This window comes from Rhinopithecus roxellana, chromosome 2 (genome assembly GCF_007565055.1).
Source record: "Rhinopithecus roxellana isolate Shanxi Qingling chromosome 2, ASM756505v1, whole genome shotgun sequence".
NCBI classification, from domain to species: domain Eukaryota; kingdom Metazoa; phylum Chordata; class Mammalia; order Primates; family Cercopithecidae; genus Rhinopithecus; species Rhinopithecus roxellana.
In genome coordinates, this window is record NC_044550.1 from 25,871,062 (window position 1) to 25,888,434 (window position 17,373).

At 36.0% G+C, this 17,373-nt stretch overlaps 1 protein-coding gene across 19 annotated transcripts in view; it reads right to left on the reverse strand.

Annotated features, from left to right (window-relative positions):
- Window positions 1-345: 345 nt before the first annotated feature.
- Window positions 346-17,373, reverse strand: part of CAMK2D (calcium/calmodulin dependent protein kinase II delta) — a 324,627-nt gene continuing 307,599 nt past the window's right edge. For 5 of the 19 annotated variants that reach the window (XM_030915340.1, XM_030915335.1, XM_030915337.1 and 2 more), the window contains 5 exons: window positions 14,756-14,831; window positions 9,436-9,530; window positions 6,638-6,866; window positions 5,033-5,128; window positions 346-3,822 (listed from right to left, as the gene is read on the reverse strand). In XM_030915340.1, coding sequence (XP_030771200.1) covers window positions 5,062-5,128; window positions 6,638-6,866; window positions 9,436-9,530; window positions 14,756-14,831 — 467 coding nt within the window. In that variant the 3' untranslated portion in view covers window positions 346-3,822; window positions 5,033-5,061. Of the gene's footprint in view, window positions 3,823-5,032; window positions 5,129-6,593; window positions 6,867-9,435; window positions 9,531-14,755; window positions 14,832-17,373 lie in introns of those variants that run through there. The other 14 variants (XM_030915366.1, XM_030915383.1, XM_030915359.1 and 11 more) reach the window with 6 other exon arrangements.

Sequence of the window (17,373 nt, forward strand, 5' to 3'; positions counted from 1 at the left end):
AAAACACTTGTTACGGACAAACAAGAATTCTTTTTTTTCTGTTGTAAAACAGCAAAAGCCTAAATGCAAATCCTTCTGGAGTACAATTACTGCTTAATCTGCTATCAACTTTTCCTACTCCAGTCTGCAGGAGAACATTCCAGCTCTCTTCTGAGAATTGGTTTTGTTTGAGAGAAAAGCAGGAACGCTGTAATTGCTTCGTGCTGCTTTCTCAGGTCAGGGTGGTTTATGACAGCTATTGTTCAGCTCATGGACACACGGTCTAGTATGCTATCTTCACTGCAATCATTTTGTACATTCTCATCTTTAAAAAATCTGATAAAGAGACCACAGAGCCATGAAAGGTTCATAGAAGTCAGTAGGATTTTATTCAATGAAATCACTCGAAAGCTGTGTCATCTATGTTTACCCTTAAATTATAATTCTTCTTACACAAAAATTTGAAATTTGAGTTAACATTAATATTCCTTGAAAATTTCCTTAGAACATACTGATTTACTACTATATTTCATTTTTCCTACATTCAGCTAGATGACCACTTCATTTGGTGTCTCTCAGTATCCTGCTGAGACATTTGAGTCCGAATATATACTCAGCAGTAACAGTAAACCTACATAAAGAGGGCAGCCCAACAGCAAAACAAGAGTTGCATACCCTCCTGAGTAAAGAATAATAACAATACGAATATTAATATCAGTGATCAGAATAGTTACATTACTACCATTTAATTTCTATCAAATATCATTCTAGTCACTCTGTACCCATTAATTCTCACAATATCTTTATTAAATTGGTATGTTTATTCTCATTTTACAACTATGGGAACTGAGGTTCAGAGGGAAGAGGTAACTTGCTCAGAGCATCAAGACAATGGTGAGAGAACCCATCATTAAATCCAGGACCATCTGAGTACACTTTGAGGCTTCTGTTATCAAAAGGGGTCGGCCTCAATTCAACAACTATTTGTCAATGATATCTCCATTCCTGGCCCTGGTTTGGGTTTAGGAATGCAATGATGAATACACAGTTCTTGCCCACAGCGACATTATACTGCAGTAGAGGAAACACAAATAGAAATATATTTTCAAAACAATGTGGTTGGCAGGAGAGGTAAATACAATCTATTATGCAAGTATTGAGAGGGAAGGCAAGCCCAGAATAGAGCCTAGGAAGGTTTGCTGTGGAGCATGATGCTCTACACTGAATCTTAGGAAAGAGTAAGAAGTAGTGGAAGACTATTTATTCTAGGTAAGAAACATAAACACCATGAACAGCATAAACAGGCATGTGAGCAAGTGGATGTTTTTAGCAAATCAAAAGAAGCTGAGCATCCATGTATGCTCAAGTTCAAGTTGGGAAGTAGCAGGAGCTGGGGTGCTTGCCTATATCCCAGAGATGATAACACCAAAGCGTTACAAGGTCAGGTTCGTGTTTAAAAAAAAGCAGCCATGTGAAGGCTGGATTGGAGGGTATAGTATAGAGAAGCTTTTAGGAATCTTAGTTGTTAACTATGTTGTTTTCAGCAACATTTTCCCAGAAGAGACCATTGTTTTGCTCATAGAGAACTATTAACTTGCCATTCCCACCAAGTGCAAATTGTCATGTACTAAATGAGGCCAGAGCAGGACACACTGCCCTTGACACTGGCCAGCACCATGCAGGCATAAATACAGTAGCTCTTCTGAAGAAATAAAGATGGACGCACTGTCAGCAGAAATCACAAATTTATTAACTCTTAAATATATCAATCAGTCATTTACCATTATGGCAAGAAATATATACAGTGTCCCATGGTAAACTGCAGTGTTTCAAAATGATAGAAGATAATAAATGTGTAATTCATTTGTGGTGGAGAGAACAAATCACAATTTCCTCACATCTTAGTGCGGAAGACAAACTTGATCTACAGTAATACTTCAACACCACATGCTAAAAGTGTAAAAAAAACACTCTACACCTATTTTTTTCTTTAAATACATGTATGCCACGTATAGCTGCTTCACAAAAAGGTAAAAGAAATTAAAAAGGGAAAAATGAGGCCATTATTTTTTCACAGATCTCATTGGCAGGTTAACATGGCTCAATATATTGACTGTATATATTTATTTTAAATATATATTGTTTTAAATTGTGTAATAATTATCAGAAAAGCTTCAACCCATCTACCATACATCCACTAGCAATAATATCTAAGATGATTAGTAATCAACACAGAAAGGTGAGATGAGAGAAAAGAGGAAGGGTTGTTTTTGTTGCTTTGTTTTCCTTTTTTGCTTCTGCTTTAAAAACAGGCTTCTGAGGACTGTGAATTACTATCGTTAAAATAACAATGACAGAGATTCCATGCACTATAAAGCATTTCAGAGAAGAGAACAAAAAAAATCACAGGAATTGAATCAACAAAGGAAAAATGAGAAGCACAAAGAAAACCTAGGACATTTCCCTTTTTGTTTTAAACTGGAAAATCCTAACTCCTTGGAGGAAGATAACGATACTCTGATTCAAGAGAGAAGCTAAAAAACACAAGTCACAAAGATCAAGTTCAAAACACTTATGAGAATGGCAAACATTTGTAAGCCTCTCTAACACTAGAACACTAGCTAGTGATGATGCAGAAGTGACCCTTTCATTCCCCAAGGTGGAGGTGAGTGCGTTTGCATAAAACCCCCTCTGCTATCAACTTGGTATCCTCCTGGCAACTGTCCCAATCAGTAAGACGTTGCAGTCACAGGAGGAACTTGCTTTTATCCTAAGTTTAAACAATTCAAATACCTCTAACATAGTTAGGATACCTAAGTCCAAAGTAGAGCTTAAGCAGAATTATAAACCTTTAAAATCTTGACAACATTTTTGTGGGCCCTGAAGATGATCAAAAGTGCTAGTTGAGCCACCTTCAAAAGGCTTTTATTTCCTTTTTACCTTCATTATGCAAATTTCACTTTTTTTCTTTTCTCACACACTACTGGCCGGCCTCCTCAAAAAAGGAAAAGGGAAAAAAGTAAGAAAAGAATGGAACAAAAGAAAAATAAAAAAGGAAGCAAACGAAAGGAACAAAGAAACAGGATAAAGAAAAGAGATCACAGATTCGAGAAAGAAAAACAATTCAATTCAGCAAATTCACCAAAACAATGTGAATATATCCTAAAGTGATTAAACTCAGAAATGATGTGAATTTTTCCAGTTTACACAGTTTGACCAAAAAGAGCATGGCTTTATGTGGTAGCAAACCACATTCTTGCTTCTACTTTCATAAGTGATTTTGCCCACATATCAACCCACTTTAATTGTTAATCAGCAAAACTTCCCATGAAAAATCATCCATTTTAACCAGGATCACACCAGGAAACTGAAGGTATATTTTTTTACCTTAAAAAAAAACAAAAACAAAAACAAGAAAAACCAAAAAAACCAAACAAGCCAAAACAGATTAACAGCAAAGAGTTCTAAAAAATTTACATTTCTCTTACAAACTGTCATTCAGAGAACAATAGTTCTTAAGTCTGTTAAATCTTGGCATTAACAGAGAAACTTGATGAAGGGTTGTACTTGGAATATTGTGGATTTTTTCTTTTTGTCTAATCTCCCCCTATTGTTTTGCCAACAGTAATTTAAGTTTGCAAGGAACATCCCCGTAGTTGAAGTGTAAACAATGTACAGGAAGGAATATATGATAAGATGATGCATCACATATGCATTACATGTAGGACCTTCACAACTTCATGCACTCAGAAACATGCATGAAGAGGAGGAGAGGACGGCCCATGGTCACCATCCAGGTGCCTTGAGAACAGAGAATGCAGAAGTGGCACTGTTGATATTTAGCTGAAAGGAGAAAGGGGGAGGAAGAAATCAATTATATTGTTTTACAAAATATCATCAAATTGCTTTGCCATAGATTTGATTACACTACGGTTTTATAACTTGGCTAACAAATAGATTGAAAACACTATGTATAAGAGATGTTTGCTTGTGATCATTACAGGAAGAAACATACAATGTTACACAAAGACAGTATTAAAATAGAAAATGAGTATTAATTATTTTTTCACACAAAGCTAAGCTAAAAATAAAGAGACAGGGACACAGGCTTCAGTCACATTATGAAATCTAAGTATGCATCTTAAGCATTCCTGTTTACTGGACAAATTAGTAAATGAATATAATCTTTTTCCTGAAATAGACTTAAAATTCAAGTTCATCCTTAGCTTTTGTTATTATTATTAGATTCCTTGGGAAATCAAACCTAGAAGTCAATTTAACAAGGAACATAGTCTCAAAAGTAAAGAGAACATCATTACTCTCTTTAATTGGAGCTCTCCTTTGTTGAAAGCAACAGCTGGGAGCACTATTTGTTAAAAGCTCTGATAAGGTTTAGTTCTCTGAATGAGGCAAATATTCACAACAGCACCATACATATCTGAATACTTGTAACCCAAGTCTAAGAAACAACTAATTAAAAACAACAATAAAAGCATGAAGTTAATTACAGTCAACTTTCAATTATCCTCTGGAATTACCCACTTTGTGAGTTTAAAATTTCAGCTTGACTTCCTCCTGTGGCCTGTGCTCATGGTCAAGCACCATTATATTCAGTCAGGCACAGCAAATTGATTTACACATTCACCATAGCCAGCTGCTTATGGAATTGCATCCTCTTGAAAGAATGGTTAAGACACCAAAGGATTCTAAAGCTTAATATAAATTAAGTCCGGATAATTGAGAGTTATCTGAACTGACCTAGACATAATTTACTTTTGATGTGAAAACTTCAGGATTCTAACATGACATAATCCACATGTTGGAAAAAATTCATTTCAGTGTTTATTACCTTTAAAATAAGGATTATGCTACCAAAAAGGGCTGAATGTTAGATTCAAAAGCTCATGCAAGATTGCTATGAATTTTCAAAGACCTTGTATGGTTTTCATTGAATATTATGCAAGAAAAGATATCCTCAAAAGGAAGGAAAACAGCCATGCAGCTTTTCATTCAGCTCCAATCACAAAGTATCACGGAGCAGGATGTTACTTACAAGACCCATATGTGAATGATTTTCAGGCCTTAGATGTTTTGCCACAAAGAGGTGCCTCCTGAGAAGTTTTCTTTCCCATTTGGAATACAGGGTGGCCTATTAAGAGAAGCCCCATTTAAGCCACCTGGCATAAAATGAAGTTTTCTTGAATAGGCTTCATCCCATAAACACTTCAGGGAATTGCAAAAAAACCTAACCCTCTGGTACTGTATGAATGTAACCCCTTCTACATTAACTGGTGATTTGTGCTGTACCTCTTTGGTGTAAAAAACACACAAAAACAGGTGTCTTCATTATCTTCATATTCCTCTTGTGTTTTTCTCTTAATTACATAGCTATGGTTTTGAGAATAAATTTCAGCCTATTGTTTGGTTTGGTTTTTTTTGTCCCTGTTGACCCACTTTTTACAAATCCAACAGTGATATATAAGTATTAAGTCTATACAGAAGGCCTTTGAAAACCACTGTGGTATGTTATCAAACTAAGAAATCATGATGGATTCTCTGGAGTGAGTTGAATGGCTGTTTGTATGAATCCCCATTCCAAATCCCACATATTAACAGGTGATCCTGGTGAGATAATTCGGAAAGAGATCAACAGTGGACCAAACTTCTACACTGAGTTTAAACTCTTCTTGTTTTCATATCACTCCACTTTACTAATAAACCTATTTTCAATTATTCCTCTTTACTCTAGTTGTAACCGGCATTCCTTACCAATAATGTTCTATCATATTAAACTAAATCCTGATATTGTACTTTTCTTCATGATGCTCCTTTAGCTTGGACTATTCTGCTTTGTTTTTTCTATCTTTCTATGTCTCTAAATTCTACTCATCATTTAAGATTTTGTCCAAAATTCTATCTTATACACAAAGTGTACTTCCAAACTGTTATAAACAGTTTACACTGTTCATTAATTTTACTGTATTCTGAAGTTGATGATAAAGTTTATTATATCATTTTTTTCTTTAGAATCAATGATTGACTAAACGAGAATACATGTTCCTTGAAAGCAATATCTTTTACCTTGTGTTGAATCTGGCACAGGTTAAGCACCTAGGAGATTCACAATAAATATGTGCCTAATCGTGACTGGAAAAGCAAACGATATCTGAGGTAGAGTGGTGAGGTGAGAACGACATTGCACTACCTGACAACGGCCTTTTAAATGCGGTCTCTGTAACTGAGCTTTAGGGGATCATCCATGAAATGAAACTCCTGATAATGTATTGGCCATTTTAGAAACTCCACCCTATGCTTTCCTCTGATATCCCCTTCTGTCAATTGAGAAAATGAAGTCACAAATATTTTGCCTTATTATACAAATCCCCTAGATTTAACCCTGTGAGATTTTGATAAGGTAGTCTCTAGTCCTATGCAAACCTATTGTATACTGCTCTGTAGCAAGTTTCAACCCACAAATGGCTGATCTGATTGATCTTTCCAGAGAATCATAAACCTTTCCCGTGAAGGCATTTATTTTCATCAGTGTAACCAACTACCAGCATTAAATAACATACACCACACTATTAACAATGGAATAAGTAGAAGAAGCTGACCATGGGTATATTAACAAAGAAGCTGACAGCCTGGGAATATTTACTTGATGGGTACTGTTGGTGACCCCGAGCGATGAAAATGAACATTCTGCCACTTTCCATCCCGACGGTGCCACACACGAGTCTCTTCTGACTGCATTGTCTTTGGCATTCCACTGCCATCCATGTACTGTGTGAGCCTAATATATGCTATGCAGGCGGCATCATCCCCTACCAGATGTACATGAGGGTTTAGAATAATAGTGTGGATTGGTTTATTGCTTTTGGACAAAGCTGAAAGAGAAAAACAAGAAAAGCAAAATTTAGTTTCTATGTAAAGGAAACTAAAACCAGTAATAACATCAGTTAGGACCAATACATGAAATGCCATTTATTCAGTCAGTAATTAATTAGTTAATTAATCTACTATTTATACTAATCTGGTACTGGGCACTGTACAAAGCAAGGAAAGAACAAAAGTGGATGCAGTCTTTCTTTTATCTGGTTTCCTTCACAGGCATTTATATGCTCCTTTGGAAATTCTGATTGGGTGAGAAAGCTGGAGAGATTATTTACGAAGGAAAGTGGTTAGAAACAGAAATCACAATATGAACAGAGGTGAAGAAGGCCTGGCCCAGGTGTGCCAAGCAGTTCCTGTCTTTTCCAGGAATGAACTGCTGGGAGAGTTGACCAGGGATCTTGTGGTGGTGTTTGTTTTTGTTAGTTGGTGAAGTACGTGGGAGAAGGGCAATATATCAAGTTTCAGGTATGGATATCACCGTCTCCAAAATAAGGCTGGCGGTAGCCTTTGAACAAGCCTATGAACTTGTTTCTCATCTCATCCTCTGAGTCCTCCACATACTAGAGTCTATTCCATGATAGTCCACTGTGATCATCTGATAAACATTCAAAATGTGGTGTTGGCACACAGCCTGATTCTGATCTTCTAGCTCTTTCCCTTGCCTGAGTAGCCCTCACTATGCTTCAGACTCTGGTGTTTTAACAGTAGCTACCAATTCTAATTATTCAATCACCAAGAGATATGAGGAAGATTAGGGCACATCACTTACTGATGCTGTTCCTTTCTTAGATCACTAGAAAACGTTGAATTGTTTTTAGCTGTTATCCAAACATGCTTTCCATTCTCAGAAAACATCTATTCAAATTATACAAAAATACTATTATAGTCACCTGAATACCCCATTATGAAGGAATTACATTTATGGAACATGATGTATAGTGTTATGCTGAAATAGGTTAAAATATTAATGGGTTAATTCTTTCATTAGGGATCAGACGATGTCAATAGAGAGTTAATTGGAGGAAACATGAGATGCTATCAGAACACTGGAATATAGGGAATATGATAACATTTACTGAAACTTTGTTAGAGAGAATTTATCAAATAGTTCTTTTTGTTTATTTGTTTGTAAATGCCTAATGCATATAAAAAAAAGTAACTCATTCAACACATCTTACTTCGAAAATCCATGCCAAAGCAGACATTCTTATCAAAGCTTATAATTACTGAAAGTGATGTGATTATCCCAATTATTCCTATAATACCTTTCTTCTTGAATTCAATAAGATCTCTGCAAAAATAGTACATTCACTTAATGCAATATGCAAACACAGCATAATGTCTAATGTCATTAGGTGTAAGGAAAAAGAGAAGGATAAAGGGAATTCCTGGTTTACATTTTTCTTGATGACCTGAAGGATTTCTGCAGGATGAACTTCTTTTGTCACCTTCTTTGAAAAGTGGCGGTTTCCTCTGAAACTACCACAATTCTTAAAACTTGAATTGAAAGATTTATCTGATTACTTAACTTGATTTTCATTTTACTTTGAAAATAAGCATCACATATGCTTGAAAGCACTCTTCTATGTTGAATATTTTGGCATGGTGTGGTTTTAAAAAATTTTTTCCTCCTATTTTTTCCTTTTCTTATTTTTAAAATTTGAGACAGGATCTCATTCTGTCACCCAGGCAGGAATCCAGTGGTATGATCAAAGCTCACTGCAGCCTCAATCTCCTGGTCTCAAAGTGATCTCCCATCTCAGCTTCCCAAGTAGCTGGGACTACAGGTGCTTGTCATCATGCCTGGTTAATTTTTGTATTCTTTGTAGAGATGGGGTCTCACTATGTTGCTCATACTGGTTTTGAATTTCTGGCCTCAAGCTATCCTCCCACTTCAGTCTCCTAAAGTGTTGGGACTACAGGCATGAGCCACTGTGCCTGCCTAATTTTTTTATATATAGTTTTATGAAAACGTGAAATAACATTTTTTGTAACTGATTTATAGCCTATATTATCCATTAACTGGAACTTGCTTGAAGTGTATTCAATCAACATTACTTTTTTTTTTTGAGATGGAGTTTCACTCTTGTTGCCCAGGCTTATGATCTTGGCTCACTGCAACCTCTGCCTCCCGGGTTCAAGCAATTCTCATACCTCAGCCTTCCAAGTAGCTGGGATTACAGGTGTGCGCCACCATGCCCAGCTAATTTTGTATTTTTAGTGGAGATGAGGTTTTACCCTGTTGGTCAGGCTGGTCTCGAACTCCTGACCTCAAGTGATCCACCCGCCTTGGCCCCCAAAGTGCTGGGATTACAGGCATGAGCCACGGTGCCCAGCCAACATTAATTTTTATACAAAGATATTTTTTAAAACACACCAAAACTGTAAGCCAAGCCTGACATATTTTTTTTTTTACAATTTTGAATACAAAACATTATATGTTTCAAATGCCGGATGAAGGTGAAAACTCTCATTGTAGAAAAGAGCCAAAGAATCTGCAAATTTGGGAAAAATTCAGAGACATTTAAAAAGGGCATGTTATTAAATTAGGAATAAATGTACCATTTTCGAAGTAGAATCGGTGAAAATCCATCCCTTCCACTAAATTACCCAGAGCTTCAGGTTCAAAAGCAGTAAGGCCTGGGTCACAGATTTTTCTGTAAAAGAAAAATAAAGAAAATAACCAATTAATAGGTGCTTAATGTGTTTTGTTGTTTCATGTGTAAACATTCTGATTTATTAGTCGCTGAAGGAAAGAGCCTCTAAAAACAATGAAATAAAAATGTTTTATCAAAAACCTTGGCAAGGTGGGTTGAGGAGCAGACTCTGAAAAGACATTTTGCAGAGAACTCTGATAGGAACAAACTAATTTATCCAGTTCAAGCAGATGATAATATACAATATTTTAGGAGGCCCCCTTTTACAATTTCTACTTTTTTATTTTTAAGGTGAATTTTCCAGTTTTTCTAACTCTTGATTGAGGTTTACTATTTTTTAAAAATGCTCTCCAAGTCCTTTTGTCCAAGTTTAAGACACTCTCCAAATCCTATAAAACTATCTTTGAATCTGAAATTAAATACTTCTGGAATAATAATAATAATTATTATTATTTTTGAGAGAGAGTCTTGCTCTGTTGCCCAGGCTGGAGTGTAGTGGTGCAATAATGGCTCACTGCAGCCTCAACCTTCCAGACTCAAGCAATCCTCCTGCCTCAGCCTCCCTAGTAGCTGGGAGTATTGACGTGTAGTACCACACTGGGTTAATTTTTTAATTTTTATTTCTAGCAGAGATGGGGTTTCCTTATGCTGCCTAGGCTGGTCTCTAACTCCTAGGCACAAGTGATCCTCCCACCTGACCTCCCAAAGTATAGGATTACAGGGGTAAGCCCGGTACCACGCTTAGCCCTGGAATAATTTTTGTTGGACCACATCTTCTACATTCATGTCAAACATGTATATGACAATTGACTTGAAAGAAAGTATCACACCCTACACTTCCTGGCAATGTCCACGAGACTTACATCTTATTATTGTGTTTAAGTTTATTTTATTTTTAAAATGAAATCAATAGGAGGTTCAAATGCTCATACTGGTTTTCTTTCTTAATCCTAGAAGTATGATTCAATAAAGGGGTGTGCAATTTTAAATATTTGGAAAAAACCAATGAGCTTTCTTTGGAGAAATTTATTTATTCAGTAAAGAATTGCTGAACATCAACTATGTGGCAGATATTCTTCAAAACAAGCAATTATAATACAATAATCAATACCAGAATAGATGAAAATGTGAAGTGCTCAAAAAACAGATTACTAATAGACAGTGAACAGGAAAGGTTTAAGAGAGGAAGAAAATGTGAGCTGGGCTTTGAAGAATAAGTAAGAGTTTTCCAGGTATGTGGGAGGTGGTGGGCAGGAGGAGGACAGCAAGTGCAATGGTCTGCTGCTGTGAAAATGCAGAGTACGCTTGGGGAATGATGACTGGTTGCTTGATATGGAAAGCAAGGTCACTGTGTTATGTGTGTAAGGCCCCTGGAAATGTAGACAGGAAAATATTTCCTTTGGGCCTATGGTGATCAGGGTAGGCTTCTCAGAGAAGGTGACAAGATCTGGATTTGAAGAACGAGTGGGAGTTCACAAGGTAGATCAAATGGAGTAGAAATCAAAGGATTTTGGACTGTTTATTAATTTGCCCCAAAGGGTAATACAGTGGATGGGGCCACATCTAATTTCATAGAGAAATTCCCCTTTGGGGGTGGCAAATTTTTTTTTATGTTCAACAGAAATACAAATTTCAAAAGTCTATCTCACTGTACTTCCTCAAAGTGCAGTACTGTTTATAGAACGTGGAACCGGTATTATTTAAAGAATACTTTTAAAAAGTAGAAATCACAGTGGATATCCTTTGTGCCTTAAAGATGGCGGGGGCAAGGATTACAACCTTCACTTCAGACTGCCTGCTGGGTAGGCGTTTCTAAGCTTAAAATCAAATATATATAGTCTCTTTCTAAGAAGCAAAATGGGAAGAACAGCGTTCCTATGGTAACAAGAATTTATTCTGCCAGGGGCTATTACTTCCTCTATAAATATGGTTTTTGGTTGTCATTATCAGTGAACCACAATTTCTTACTGCCTTACATCAGTACTAACATAATCTGGGAATCACAGGGCCATGATGGATCTTCTTACCCAACCATGAAAAGAGTCAATATATTTGGAAATGTTCCTATCTATCTATCTATCTATCTATCTATCTATCTATCTATCTACCTAATCATCCATCTACCTTATAAAAGGCTTTGGATTAATAAAAGATCCACAAAGCTGCCATTTGACATGTGGGTGTGTGTGATCTGAACAGGTGTTCTAAGGACCAGCTGACAGGGATACATCAGTACATTCTACCATCCCAAAAGCTCTCTAATGGCAGCCCTCTTGGATTAGCTCTGGCTGGAAAGTACAAAATCAGGCCAGATTATAGGTCTCCATAGGCAAAGATATTAGTGAACTGATGTGTTCCCAAGGTTTAGCATTATTTAAAATATCCTATTTTAAACTGTCTGAGAATATAGGAAACATACACTTTTGCCTGGCTACAATTGCTCCCTATATAATAGTAGTATCTGTTTATAAATTGAGAAAGAATAGAAAAGAAGCAGGAAAAAAATTCATACACAAATTTACCTCTCAGAGGCAACTTCTTTTTTTCTTTTTGACAACAACAAACACAACTTTTTATCATTCCACAAGGAAATGCTATTGCAAAAAAAAGATTTTTTAAAAAGAGAATATTCTTATTCTTCAAATAATCATATGTATCTAACAAGGATATAACAGCAACAAGAATTTTTAAAAAGCAGGTTCTATGGCACAGCTATAAACAGTTGTTTAACAGGGAACTGTTGTCTCTGAAAACAGACTGTTCTTTTTAACTCCAATTTTTACTATATCTTTTATTCCAAGTATGCCTTATTAGGTCATAATAACGAATTGATACACTCGTACACATGTATATGCATGTGTTTATACATATATGCACACACATTTAATTTATAAGAAGAAGCTCCTGATATAGTTTCATTCTTACATTTAGCTAATCTCTTCCATATTTTATATTTGGTGTTTATTTATAACTAATGATAAAAGTAATACTTGCTTACTTTTATAAAAAGGCAGGAAAAAAATTCACCTGTAATTTTACCTCTCAGAGGCAACTTCGTTTTTTCTTTTTAAAATCTAATTTGGCATATTTCATTCCACTTTTAATACTTTTTATTTATGTATTTATTTTTGAGATGGAGTTTCACTCTTCTTGCCCAGGCTGGACTGCAATGGTACGATCTCAGCTCACTGCAACCTCTGCCTCCCAGGTTCAAGCGATTTTCCTGCCTCAGCCTCCTGAGTAGCTGGGATTACAGTCATGGGCCACCACACCTGGTTAATTTTGTATTTTTAGTAGAGACAGGGTTTCTCCATGCTGGTCAGGCTAGTCTTGAACTACCGACCTCAGGTGATCTGCCCACCTTGGCCTCCCGAAGTGCTGGGATTACAGGTGTGAGCCACCACACCTGGCACTTTTAATACTTTTTACTTTTGTAGTTTTAATAATTATGTACATACTCTTTTATGTCCTGCTTAAGTTTCAGTAAAAAATCATAAATATTTTTCCAGGTTGCTAGAAACTCAACATAACCATTGTACCAAAGATGACTTAATGGGAACTGTACTGCTTCAGTATATATCTTTGTTCACAAATTTTTGCTCATGTTTTACATAAAAAATTTATACTCATGTTAAATTCTTATAAATAGAATTATAGTATTACAGTAAAGTAAGCCTTTATAAAAGTTTTCAGGTATATAATAACAGATTATATAACAAAATATATTAATAATCCCCCCATCTCTGCCACTACTGCCATCCTGAAAGTTTGCACCCAATTGTGTTTTATTCCATTGTATAGGAAAGTCACCACTGTCCTGCAGTTTCTGCACCTTGGTGGCTGTCAGCAGAGTTTATATGTCTGCTGATTTTATAGGCAGAAGAGGTTCTTGCATTCAAGTTTGCATATACTTAATTAGTAAACATAAACATGCCTTTATTAGTTTACTTATCATTTATATTTCCTCCTCTGATAATAGTCAGTTCATGTTCTTTACCTATTTTTCTACTTTTCAATCATATTCACGTAATATAAAAAATTAACTTTTGACATATGTTTTGAAAATGTTTTTCTAAGTTTGTTTGCCTCTTACTTTTATTCTTGGCTTTTAATTAAAGTATACACGTTACCTATTTAGGTATAATCATATTATGTTCTCACTTATGATTTTATCTTCAGCTTTTGGATCTTTCTAGCCAGAGATCAGATTCAATCTCTGTTTTACATTTAAGTCTTTCACTGGAGTGGAACTCATGAGTTGCATGGTGTAAGGAGAAGGCCCTGTTTAAATTGAATGCTTTATTTTTACTTCAGCGAAGTAATTTCCTTCATAGTTCCTATGATCCAGGAGTTTATAAACTTTAAATAAGCATTGGAACCCATCCTCAAGTAAAGTTTTCCTTAAGATATAAACATATGAAAGAGATGGAGATAAAGTTGAACTGTACTGGCTGAAGAGAGAAGGCTGCCTCATGTCACCTCCTAATCTCTTTCTCTGCCCCAGAACCTCTGCAGAACTTCAAGGGAAAACATTTCTTAAGCTGAAATGCACATTTTATGTGCTTTCCTTTTTTGCGTGTGTTTTTGCTCACATGAATTGCTCTGCCTGGATTGCCCTTTACTCATCTGGACTTGTGTGTGTGTGATACGGGAGTGGTTATACATCTGCGTATTTACAAAGAAATCTCCAATCACTGGATCAGAAGTCAAGTCTTCTCTCTGTGAACTCTTTTTTTCTTTTCTTTTTTTTTTTTTTTGAGACAGGGTCTCATTCTGTCACTCAGGCTGGAGTGCAGTGATGTGATCATGGCTCATTGCAGCTTTGACCTCCTGGGCTTAGGTGATCCTCTTGCCTCAGCCTTCTAAGTATGTGGGACTACAGGTGTGCCCCACTATGCCTGACTAATTTTCAAACTTTTTGTAGAAATGGGGTCTTGTTCTGTCACCCAGGTAGGTCTCGAACTCTTGGCCTCAAGCAATCCTCTGACCTTGGCCTCCCAAAGTGCTAGGATTACAGGTGTGAGCCACTGTGCCTGGCCTCTGAAATCTTAAATAAATTTTTCTCTCCTAGGGGCACTTAGTCATTTATACCATGAAATAAAACTATTGTTGACATATCAAATCTGGAGTTAAATATATGCAAATTTAGATATATTGAAGAATGCATTCATATAACAAATATATTTACCATATGCATGAAAGCAAAGTAAACATCTGCTACTCACGTGTAGGCTTCAAAGTCCCCGTTGTTGATAGCTTCGATCAGTTGTTCAGTGACTTTGATAATCTCTTGCTTTCGTGCTAAAGGCAAAAATAAAGAGTTGGGTGAGAATAAAAGACAAAAGTCATATAAAACGTTCTTTTTCACTTTTATTTTTTGAGATAGGGTCTCACTCTGTCACCCAGGCTGGAGTGCAGTAGCGCGATCATGGCTCCCTACAGCCTTGACCTCCTGGGCTCAAGTGATCCTCCCACCTCTGCCTCCCAAAGTGCTGGGATTATGGGTGTGAGTCACTGTGCCCAGCCAGAATCTGCATTTTAACATGACTCTCAGGTGGCCTCTGAGTACATTCATGTTGGAAAGCACTGCTATTTTCCATTTGTTTGAAAACAACAGTCACCTGAAAGGTCAAGGTTATGTTTTTAAAATTAGTTTTTACAACCTTAAACAACTTGATTGGATTAGTAAACATATTTCTCTCCATAGTTAACAAATGTTATTAAAAACAATAATCTCAAAAAGTATCATTCTAACAATATAGGTCTATCTTCAGAGTAAAGATGATATCTTGCATTGAGATACTGAACTTTACATAATTATTTGCATTTTCTCACTATTCTGCTTGACTGACTCTACAAGAGGATGCTGACACTTTGGCCTTTGTATTTAGACGAATGGCCTTTAGTAAACTACAAATTGAAGAAGTGACATATGAATCAATACTGTAGATGTAGGCAGATAATCAGATGAAAGCCTCCAGGTATAGCTGTCAAACCCAACAGCAATCATGATTTGTTTCTATTCCTAGCCCATAATTGGTGAAATTATTAATAGTTGGTTTGGCTCAAATCCTATCTATTCAGTGAATTTGTTTCTGCTGACATCTGTCTCAAGTGTTCTTTCTCTTTTTCAAAAGCCTGCAGAATCTGTATTACTCACCTGGCAATTATGCATATGCTATCTCTTGATACCTTCTTTAGTTTAAAACACATTATTACTTGTTTTAAATTGTTATTAAACTTTCTGTACTGTGTAATGTGTCTTCTTCGTTAACTTAAAAGCTCCCCGAGGGCAAAGAACATTTTATTTTCCTATATAGCCTAAAAAGCTTTGTTCAATGTCTTTTATGGAATAGATACTCAATATTTGTGAATTTAATCAATTGAGACTAATAATAACCTTTATTTCTTATAAAGAAATTTGTTCTCTTACTTATAAAATTACTGCATGAAATATTTTAGAAATCAAATTTTACTGGATTTTAGGAATATTGTGATAGTCCCTTAAAATCACTGATGATAGACTGGGAATCACAAAATGTTACCTCCCATCTTATCTTACTGAGGTAGTGAGGCTGCTATTGATCACGAAAACAGCTGACCTCTGGTTTTGTTCTTTATTGAGTAAAGAAACCAGTTTGCGCTTTTTATGAATCTGATATTCATTAAACAGATTGTAACCACAAACTTAAATGCTTACTTTCACTCTGAAACTTCAGGTTACCTAGGTGATGACAGTATTTAAAAATAAGTTTTCTATAAATCAAATTTTACTTCATTGAGACTCTATATGAGACTATATCATAACAAATACAAGTAATAAACTATCCTATAAAATGTGATTAAGTTAGTCCATAATATGGTCGCCAACGATGTCAAGGCCTATAATATTAAAAAATCACTATATGGGTTAGAATTCATATTTAGTTAACGTAATTACTTTTTGTTTATGTAAAGTAACATAACGCAGCTCCTACAGAAGTCCAAAAGGTTTCTCGCCCTTGCTCATTTGATTGATGAATATCAATAATACATTTAAAAGCAAAACATACTGACAGAAGTGGTATCAGGTCATGATTTTGTAATAAGGATGCTGCCAGTGACACATTTTAGCTTAATTCAGTTAAGCAATAGGTGATTCATCCGTCTGTGGCCTCAACAGTATGAACATTTGGCAAAAGCTAATGACAGCTGACCCGACTCTGGAACATAAGGGACACGGGTGAGGAGGATCTCAGAAAACGAGATGATAAAAATGTGACCACCAAAACTTCCTTCTCACATGAAATCTTCATTTCAAACTAACAGATTTTTATTTTATTTTTTTTTGTCTGATATACAGCTGACAGGAAAAACTACAGTTTAGAAAACATGGACAATTTGAAATGAGCATAAGATCAATGTCTTTCGTGGAGTTTCATTAGGGTAAGCCTCAGTTTATAGAGTGTGAAGAGTTCAGGATCACTTCCTGAAGTTTCTGAAAGTCTCTGCACTGCCTCACAAGCATAATATGGAATTAGAACCATCGGGTGTATATGGCCGCCTCTCACTTTCTGAACCACTACGGAAATACACATTCGCTCTTCAATATTTTGCATGCCACAACTGGCTTAAGGGTTGTCCTGCATAAACAAAGCAACACAAATTGCCTTCTCTCACTTCTTGTGCTTAGAAATGATGGTGCTTTTACTGGCAGGACAACACATGGGAATTAGCCAGGATGCTTCTGTGCTGTATCATCATAAAAACAACGTGACTCTTTTGGCTTAGGAGGGGCCTGGAACTCAGGAATCTTTAGAGTGCTTATTTCCCTGGGGCAAAGGAGCTTGAGTGAGTCATAGGC